The following is a 10102-nucleotide window of genomic DNA, read 5'->3' on the forward strand; positions in this document are numbered from 1 at the left end:
AGACTTTATAAAAAAGGTAAAATTGGAGCCAGACCATGAAAGATAGATGGGCCTTTCACAGGCAAGAGTATAAGAGATAGCTTCTAGCAGTTGGAACAATGACACCAAATGCATGAGGGGCGGTTTCTCAGAGTCTGAAGGGAGTGGTAAAATGTCCCCTTTATACATACAGGGGGTCATCTGGGAAAAGCAACCTCTTGACGAGGGTCTGAGTATAGTAAGGTGACAGGGAAAGGAGAATCTGAAAGAAAAAATTAGCTGTAAACTCTGCTACTGAAATAGGGAACAAAAAGGGTGTATGTGTAGTTTTTGCTTTTTAAAAATAAGGCAAATGCACCATTTTCTTTATTCCTTACCTTATTTTTGTTTTTCAGTCAAAATGCTAGTTTCAGGTACCCATGAGCTGCAGATGGAGATTGGCCCTCTGTGTGGGAGATGCAGGGGCAGGGCTGACAGCTGCTAAAGGATCTGTGATCAGAGCAAGACACAGTCCTTACATAGGGTGTGGCTCCAGCTGCCACCATGCAGCTTTATGCTCTTGAGCGAAGCCTCAGACAGGTGGCCTGTTTAGCATCATCCATTGTAAGGTTCTCCTCACTAATTCGGTTAATTCAGATAGACTCTATAAATATGTAATAAGGGCTTGACTGTATCAGCTAAATTGTTTTGCCTGTTTTATACTGTAGGAAAAAAGAATTGGAATGTAAAATAATATTGTCTTTTAGTATCTAGCAGATAGGAGGTACTGTGTCACACAGCTGTTGGAAGAATTAATAGTGAAGTATCTGCCTGATGAGCTGTCTGAGAGAAAAAAAATATATGATGAAGAAACTGCTGAACTCTCACAGTAAGTTTCTTCTCATAAAAACACAATCAAATTACAAACTACTACCCTTGGAAATAGGAGAAGCCTTCTCGTGGCAAGCTGGATCCCCCCTGTAGTTCAACCCATACAGTCAAAGGCATATTTCACACAGATATTGGTCAGCTTCCCCTGTCCTAAACAGGATTTTTTAAAAGTTCATTTGGTAACTTCCAGATGTTCTACTGGGAATTATTGACTCATTTAAGCAGCATTTTAGGTGGGGGAGGGGTTTCTTACAGTGACATCAGGCAGTGGAATCTGGAATGGAGAGGTGGAGCTAGTAACAGTGGTTGCTGGGAACAGCAACCCTCAGGTACCAAGGCAGTGTAGGAGGAAGGCAGGAGACAAAGGGCCAGGATTGGCAGGGGGTTTAGCCAATTAGAGGTTTGGAAGGTGGGGCGTTGAGTCTTGAAATTGGAAAAGGGTAAGGAGGTGACTTAGGGGCCAGATTCTCAATTAATGAAAATATTGACTTGAGGCAGAATCGAGTCAGTAACAGGAAAGTGAAAGCCCTGGGGTAGCTTTGAGAGCTGGTGGGAGAGACCATTATTGAGGACTTCATGGCCGACTGGGGATGGGAGGCTGGTCCTAGTCTTGTTGCTCTTAACCTTTATTTCTTGTACTTTTCTTCACCTACGTCTTCCCTCTTTGACCAGTCTTTGGAGTCTCTACATTTTTTTCATAGGTTTTTAATTTCTTAGCTCTTTTCCTTTCGTTTTCTTTTTTTAAAATTCTTTTAAAGAAAAAAAATATATTTATTGATTTCAGAGAGGAATGGAGCGCAAGAGAGAGAGAAACATCAATGATGAGAGTCATTGATCTGCTGCCTCCTACACATGCCCTAATGGGGATCAAGCCTGCAACCCAGGCTTGTGTCCTTGACTGGAATCAAACCTGGGACCCTTCAGTCCACAGGCCGACGTTCTATTCACTGAGCCAAACCAGCTAGGGCATGGACTCTTCTTTTTTTAGTATGTGACCTCCAAATGTCTTCATTGGGCCCATGGCCGTCAATAAGAGACTTCCTATCTTTATGGAAATCAGTATGATTTGTCTTCTTGTGGAACTGATAGTTTATTGTGTGGTTCTATGGTAGAAAATATTCTGAAGTGCAGATTATGAAGCTTTTTGATCAACACTGCAAGAAGCTGCCTATAGGAAAGCTGCAGATATACTTTAAAATCTTAAAACGGTGCCACACCCGACCCCCCACAGAGCAGTGCAATTGGTGAATGACCAGCAGTAGTAACAGGAGGGGAGCTGAGGTGAGGGAGGGAAGCTTGAGGGCACCTGCTGCTCACTGACGAGGCTGTTGTCCTTGAGGAACGGGTCCTCCTCTGGACTTACAAGTTTTGCTAATTAATGGGTCTGTTGGGTTTTTTCCAAGTTCTCAGGTTCATAAGGAGAGTGTACAATGATGGTAAAACACAGTTTTAAAAGTAGAGTAACTAGCACTTGTACATTAAACATGTTTTTATTAAATATTAATTTTTGTAACTTATCTTTTTGAAGAAAAATTAGAAAATATAAGTGAGCAGGGGGAAAAAAAGCCATAATGGGCAACCCAAAGGGAGCTTCCTTTGGCATTTTGGCATATATCCTTTTATGTTTTAATATATATAAATACATTTTAAACATAGATGGGGTCATTTTATTCATATAATTCCATAACCTCTTTTCTCATTTAAATGTATACCATGTGATGGCTATGTCATGATTTATTTTATTATCTTCTTTTTGCTTCTAACTTGTGGCTGCTGTACAGAGTGCTACACTGAACATGCTCAGTACTTGTGGGGAAAATTGAGCCTGTTGGTTCAAAGGATGTGGACATTTAAAAAAGCTTTTGATGTGTATTGATTGCCACATGCTCCTTCAGCATGGCTGTCCTGTTCCAGTCTGCCCCCTGCACTGCCAGCTTCCCCAGCCCTGTCATTAATTACCTGGAAAAATGTTTTTGAATTACCTATTTTGATAGTTTGAAAATATTTTTAATGCCTAAGAATTTTTAATTTGCGTTTTGTCTTTTCTGGGAATTCTTTTTTTTTTTTACTGTTATCTAAGAGTGACTAAGAGTGTTTTATGGAGAAAGGATATTAACTCTGTCATGTTACAGATATTTTAGACAGATTTTAAATATAGAATAGAATTCTAGTCCATTTCTTTTTGATTCATAAAGAAACTTAGCTCTATATGATAACCTGGCAGCTTGAATGCAGATTGACTTGCTTGACTTGTGTGCAAGGATCACAAACACTGTTTTAGTGCTAACGTATCCGTGTGAGTGTACTGATTCTTGTTCTTGCCAAGAATGAAAGTTACATTATTTGGGTCTGCTTTCTTTTTTTTTTTTTTTATATGAATTTATTACTGTTGCAAGCTTTACTCATTTTGGTTATAAATTCTGACATATAATAATGACACTTTTCTCTTCTTCAGCTTGACCAAGAATGTCCCAATATTTGTTTGCACTATAGCCTACCCCACTGTGCCTTGCCCTCTTCATGTATTTGAGCCAAGATATAGATTGATGATTCGAAGAAGCATACAAACTGGAACGAAACAGTTTGGGATGTGTGTCAGTGACAAGCAGAATGGGTATGCTTTTTGTGTTCTTTTAAATATTTGTATTTACCTTGGAACTTTCTTTGAATATTGTTGAGAACGTGTGTGCTTGTCGCTTGAACTTTGATGTTAATTAGAATTTTTCTTTTAGTTTTGCAGATTATGGTTGTATGTTACAAATTAGAAATGTACATTTCTTACCTGATGGAAGGTCTGTGGTGGATACTGTTGGAGGAAAGCGGTTTAAGGTTTTAAAAAGAGGAATGAAAGATGGATATTGTACTGCAGACATTGAATATTTGGAAGATGTTAAGGTATTACACAGTGTTGTTTTCCAGCACACCTTGGTGTGCTCTGTCCTGGGCATGGTACAGGCATCTGGGCAGATAAAACAGTTCTTCCTCTCAGAGACCCTCACCAATACTTATGCAAATTAGTTTTGACTTACCTTTTTCTTATCTTGTTCTTAATCATTGTGAGTTCCCAGAGAACCTGGGAGACCAGACCTAGATACTCTTTGTTTCTCCAGGCTCAGCAGCCAGCACAGCACCCAGAATGTGTGTGTGTGTGTGTGTGTGTGTGTGTGTGTGTATTGGCAAGGCAGGCACTTAACAGGGTTGAATGTTAACCTTTTTAATTTTAATTTTTATTTTTTGCTTAAAGTATTACAAAGGGTATTACATATGTGTCCTTTTTTTCCCCCCTGCCCTTGACAATCCCCTGGCCTCCCCTACCCCCCCCCCCCCCTCCGTGTCTTATGTCCATTGGTTATGCTTATATGCATGCATACAAGTCCTTCAGTTGATCTCCTACCCCCCTCCTTCCTGCCCCCCCAACCCTCCCCGGCCTTCCCGCTGCAGTTTGACAATCTGTTTGAGGCAGCTCTGTGTTGACCTTTTTTAAGTGTACAGTTTAGTGGCATTAAATGTATTCTCATTGTTGTGCAAAAGTAGATGCCTTTTAAACTTGTTTTGTGTTTCATTTTGCATCTCTAAAAAATAAAAAGCATGTTTGTTTGTTTTTTGTCTCTTTTGTGCTGTAGACTCACCTTTTATAGCTCAGATGTTTTTAGAGTTCTTCTGTTGTTTTTCTCTTGCGTCATCCTTGAGTGTGAAAGGCTGAGTCAAGCCTGGTGTTTGCTGAGATGTGTGCATGTGTGTGGTCTAGAGCGCTCCCTGACAGGCAGTGAGTGGGAGAGAAGTGTGCATTAAGGCAGTCAGTGTGAGGGGGTGAGTTAATGCTCCATCTTCCACCTGCATTTGTGAGACCACTCGATCGCAGGCTGCAAGGCTGAGCATCTAATTGGTGCTGCCATGATCCAGCAGTCTGCAGGGTGTCCGGAGGGATGATGAAGGTGACCACAGCCTTGGGCCTTTACAGCAAGAGACGTTCATCACTGCATAAATTATTTTCTACCTTTTATATGCTAAGTGATTTTCTAAAATTTTTTGTTTGTGTTTTGACCCCGTTCTGTGGTGGAAAATCCTGTTCCGCTTTCTATCCGTGTCATCTGCACCTTAATCCCTTCCCTGTCTTTCCTTTTATTGTAGTAGCTGAACTCCTGCTCTTTTCATTCCACTGTTTTCAAAAACCACTGATCCATAAAGACAAAGAACTCCCTCACAATCTTACCCCTCCTCCTGATTGGGGCTGTTAGGAGGGTCGTCTAGTACTGTATTATGTGAGGCAGAAATATTTGATACGTATTGTATAAGAATAATACTCTTATGATCCAGCACTGAAATAGGTAGTCCCTATTTTTCGATTTTTCCCACGTCTGTGGGGTTGGTGATATTAGACACAGAAGTCTTACTAACTGTTGTATTTCTAGGTGGAGAATGAAGATGAGTTAGAGAGTCTCAGGCAGCTTCATAATTTGGTCTACTCTCAAGCCTGCAGCTGGTTTCAGAATTTAAGAGACAGATTTCGAAGCCAAATTCTTCAGCACTTTGGCTCAATGCCCAGGAGGGAGGAAAACCTTCAGGTAAGATGGCTTTGATGTTGTTTCCAAAAGTCTCACTTTTTAAAATAAACCCAAGTGAGTAGATTTTTAAGGTTTTGCTGTTGTTGTCCTGTTTACATCACATCTCCTTTGTCCCCATCTTTGGAATCGTGCCTGTATTCCCTAGCACAGTGGTACCCGCTGCATTTGACGTGGGAGGGGTGTGTAGGTGTCGCTGCAATGCCCATAGGAGTGAGGTCCAGGAAAGGTCAAACCCTTAACTGAGGGGCCCTTTTCAGAAGGAGAAGTAAGACATCCAGAATGGGACGTGGCACCATCGGGTAAATTGTGACAGCTGCACCTCGAGCCAGTCAGCCGTCGTTCTGGGACAGTTGAGAGATGTAGTGTATCATTTTCTGTACTTTGAAAATTTTTTTCTCACCACCTTTTATTCCCAACTTTCAGCCTGGCAATGAAATTCATTTCTGTCTCTTCATGTTTAATGCTACTCTCCTTGGAAACTGCTGTCCTTATGGCCTAGCTCAGGTACTTAGGGTTTGCTTTTAAGCTTAATCTGATTAATGTGTAGCAGGCACTCTGGGCAAGCGATCTGTGCAGCAGGCACTGTGAGAGGCAAGAAAGGAGGGTCCCCAGCCTGGGAAGTCTGAGCTTAGATGCATCAAAGCACTGCCTTTTAGGCACAAGTGTTTTGAATTGCATAGAAGAAAATGTTTGTGGTCAGAAGGTGATAGATTTCGTAAAGGAATCACTATAAATAAATACGAAGATGGAGAGAAAACAGATTCCGCTGTGACGCAGGCTGCCTCTCAGGTCAGTGCAAGTCTGTCTGCATCCCAGCTGAGTCCTTCACCTGAACTTGAACTTTCAGCATTAGGCCACCTTGCAATTGAGCACTTACTCTGTGTCTAGCATGTTTGTTTTATCCTGTCTGCCTAAATCTGATTACATTTCACAGAAAAGCTTTCGATAAGCACAAAATTAATAAAGTTTAAGTGTTAACAAACCCCACTTGTAGAAAAATTCAGCATTGCTTTCCGTGGCCTTTACCACCCCCCCCATTATTACCCTATCCTCCGCCTCTGCCGTCTGTTAGTCTGTATGAGGCAGGATTCGGTGAGGAAAAGAAGAGCCCCTCAGTCTGCTCCTGGAATGAAGGGTTTCTTTAGGATGTAGATCTAACGCCCCAGCTTGGAGAAGTTCGGGGACATCGTCAGTGCTCAGAGAATCTGCCACCACAGACCTGGGCCTGCCCCGGTGTTGCTCAGTGTCAGCTGTAGCCGCGGAGCAGGTGGTTTTCAGGAGTTCTCTGGAAGCTTCTGTAAATCTCACATCTGCCCACACTGGGCAACAATCTCCAGAGGGTAGTGGCTTCCTCTTTTCCAACTTACACATCTCACACAGGAGTGCCTCTCATTGGCCAGTCTAACCTGGAACCATATGGGGAAGGGGGTTCTGGGGAATGTAGTTTTCTGATGTCTCTGATAATGCAGAGGGAGGTGGTCGTGGTGCTGAGTAGAGCACAGACAATACATAAATATAGAAATCTAGTTTGAGTCTAAGAGTGCATTGAGACCAACACTGATATAGCTCCTTTTGTCATTCTGAACTTTCAGGTCCAATAAGAAGCAGTTCAATTGTAGTAAAGGTGGCTTAACAATTCTTTTGTATAAGTTCCTGTTCTTTCAATAGCCAGTAGTCAGCCCTTAAAACATCAGGGGGACTTCTAGCTTTCCCAGGAGTCCGCAGTTCTTTGAAGATATTTCAGAATACCAACTAACTTTAAAAAAAGTGTTTTAGCCCTAGTGGTTTGGCTCAGTGGATAGAGTGTTGGCCTGTGGGCTGAAGGGTCCTGGGTTCAATTCTGGTCAAGGGCACAGGCCTGAGTTGCGGGCTCCATCCCCAGTAGGGGGCGTGCAAGAGCCAGCCGATCAATGATTCTCTCCCATCATTGATGTTTCAATCTCTCTCTCTTCCTTCCTCTCCGAAATCAATAAAAACATATTTTTTAAAAAGTTTTAAATATGCATGTTAAGAAAACATTTCTCAAGTAGGGACAGTTTTGCCCCCGTGGGACATTTGGGAATATCTGGAGACAACTTCTTGTCACAACTAGGGAGGTGCCGCTGACAGAGGCAGGGTGCTGCTCAGCAAGCCATGATGCCCAGGACGGTTCCCATAACAATCATCTGGGCCCCAGTGCCAGTCACCTGAGCGTGAGGAAACCCTGCTCTAAGCAGTTCCTGCAGAGGAAAGAGTGTGGGCTGTGGAATCAGGTCTGGGTTTGGATGTTGGCTCTGCCACGTGTGAGCTGAGAGAGCTTGGACAAGTTATATTGCACTTCTGAGCTCCAGTTTTCCCATTTTTTATGGGTATAGTAATAGCCTTCCTTGCATGATTGTTTAAAGGATTTGAGATGGGACTTAATAGGGAGAAATGCTCAGTCAAGACTAGCTTGTTGGTGGTTTGTTACTGCTGTTATCACATGGACACTTGAATTAATCCTATAAAATGTTGCTTATTTTTTAGGCGACTCCTAATGGACCTGCCTGGTGTTGGTGGCTTCTTGCAGTTCTCCCTGTGGATCCCCGATACCAGCTGTCAGTTTTGTCAATGAAGTCTTTGAAGGAACGGTTGACAAAGATACAGCATATCCTGACCTATTTTTCTAGAGACCAATCTAAGTAACTAACTGCTTGGATCTTCCTTTAAAGTTACCCTAACCTGGCTCTGTTGATGGCCAGGTTGTCTGCTGCCTTTGCACCTCCAGTGCTGGTTTGAAAAATGTATGGAAACTCTTCTTTTTTTTATTTTATTTTATTTCCTCAACCTCCAGAATCATGTGGTTCTGCAAATGAATACCCTCAACTAGGATTTAGACCACTAAGAACTTGCACAGGAAAACACACAGCAAATGTGTGTTAAACCTCTACATTGTGATGAAGTTGCACTATGTACCGTATTCTAAAATGAAACGAGAACTGTGTATGTGTGTGGAGTGTGTGTGCGCGAGCGTGTGGGTAGTATGTGTGCGTTTTCTCTGGCTTTAAGATTTTAAAAGAAAAAAAAAAAGCCATAGAGAGCAGAGCTTGCCGAGGGTCATTTACTGCCCAAGTTTACAACAGTAGCGATACGAGTTTTTGCGAATTGCAGTTGCCTCCGATTTCTCTGTCCGAATGCTTCTGTTTGCACAGGTGTGTAAACTGTGGTATTGCGTATCGCTCTGCTGGAGATCCTGCTCTTGCTGAACTGTCTTGACCATTGACTATGATACTTTCCTATTTATGTAAATACGTGCACCCCGGTGGCCGACAGGGGTGCAGAACCTAGAGCCAGTTTTCAGGAACAATTGCAAACCTGACATGGTACTGTGCATCTATTCACAAAACACTCAAAACTGTGAAAATATGGTTTACATTTAATTGTACATAAAGGCAAATGGAGAACTAACTCAATTCAGTACCAGTTAGTTTGTACCTTTTAGGGGGCTTTTCTCATTAACTGCCCATCTATGTAATTTATAGTTTGACATGATGTGTTTAAGGACCTGAGGGACGAGAAGGAGCTTAATGTAGAACTAAGCTTTTACAGTCTGTTTTGTTTTCCAATTCTGGTCGCGGTGCAAATGTTAGTTATGCCTTACTCATCTGACAATTAGAGCACCATGCTGTGACGTGGTTTATACTCATGCTGCCCTAGACACTTTTGTAATTATTTGTTGCAAACTTAGGACTGTCCCTATTAACTTTCTTTTATGTAAGTAATTTGTAAAAATTTCGGAAAAACTTGCTTTTGCTTATTTAATTTTGAATAAAAGCTAAATTCATAACAATTTTTTCTTAATTTTAGGTCGTTGTAAAAAACAGTCAGTGGGGGAATCAAACTACAGAGTGAAGGCACCGTTGGGTTTTGCTCACTGTTTGTGCCGTGAGACATTAACACGAGCTTTCAAAGTGCTTTTCTTGGTCAAATTTTCACCAAACAATGCAGTGACTTGAGGCTTAAGGCCCTTGAACAGTGATGGCGAACCTTTTGAGCTTGGCGTGTCAGCATTTTGAAAAACCCTAACTTAACTCTGGTACTGTGTCACATATAGAAATTTTTTGATATTTGCAACCATAGTAAAACAAAGACATATTTTTGATATTTATTTTATATATTTAAATGTCATTTAACAAAGAAAAATCAACCAAAAAAATGAGTTCGCGTGTCAGAGGTGACATAGGTTCGCCATTACTGCCCTAGAACCATCCTCTAAAGCACTATTTTTCAACCTTTTAAAAATCCACGTCTCTTTAGGATGAGGATAAATACATATTACCCATTAGGGGCTTCTCTTGGTTAAATGGACTTGACCATTTCGGCCCCCCCTTTCCCAGCTAAGATTTTCCAAACATCTTTTAATATTGAATGTTGATGTAAAAAATATGCTCAGAAATGACTGCCTTGAGGACCACCCGCTGCCCCTCAATTATGCTGATTGAGAATGTTCATTAGTTCTGCAGAAAATATTGTCTAAAGAATGGGCCATTTCCCAAAAGCACCTTCTCAATAGTTTCTGAAGTGGTAGGTTACACTTCTTTGTAACAAACTATTAAATGCTGTTAAATGGTGTCTGGGCAGTAGAAGTGCAGAGTTTACCTGTATAGTTCAAATATGTATCAGGTGGCAGTACAAGTTAATGGCTTTGAATCTACATCTGTAACGTGTGC

General features: G+C 41.5%; 1 protein-coding gene across 1 annotated transcript in view; it reads left to right on the forward strand.

Annotated features, from left to right (window-relative positions):
* LONRF1 (LON peptidase N-terminal domain and ring finger 1) overlaps positions 1-9220 on the forward strand; it is a 30336-nt gene extending 21116 nt beyond the window's left edge. Inside the window, exons 8-12 of the mRNA XM_081114523.1 lie at positions 726-847; positions 3305-3463; positions 3582-3744; positions 5262-5414; positions 7920-9220. Coding sequence (XP_080970649.1) covers positions 726-847; positions 3305-3463; positions 3582-3744; positions 5262-5414; positions 7920-8078 — 756 coding nt within the window. The 3' untranslated portion in view covers positions 8079-9220. The remainder of the gene's footprint in view (positions 1-725; positions 848-3304; positions 3464-3581; positions 3745-5261; positions 5415-7919) is intronic.
* Positions 9221-10102: the final 882 nt, after the last annotated feature.

Source organism: Myotis nattereri, assembly GCF_964212035.1.
Source record: "Myotis nattereri genome assembly, chromosome: 2".
NCBI lineage: Eukaryota > Metazoa > Chordata > Mammalia > Chiroptera > Vespertilionidae > Myotis > Myotis nattereri.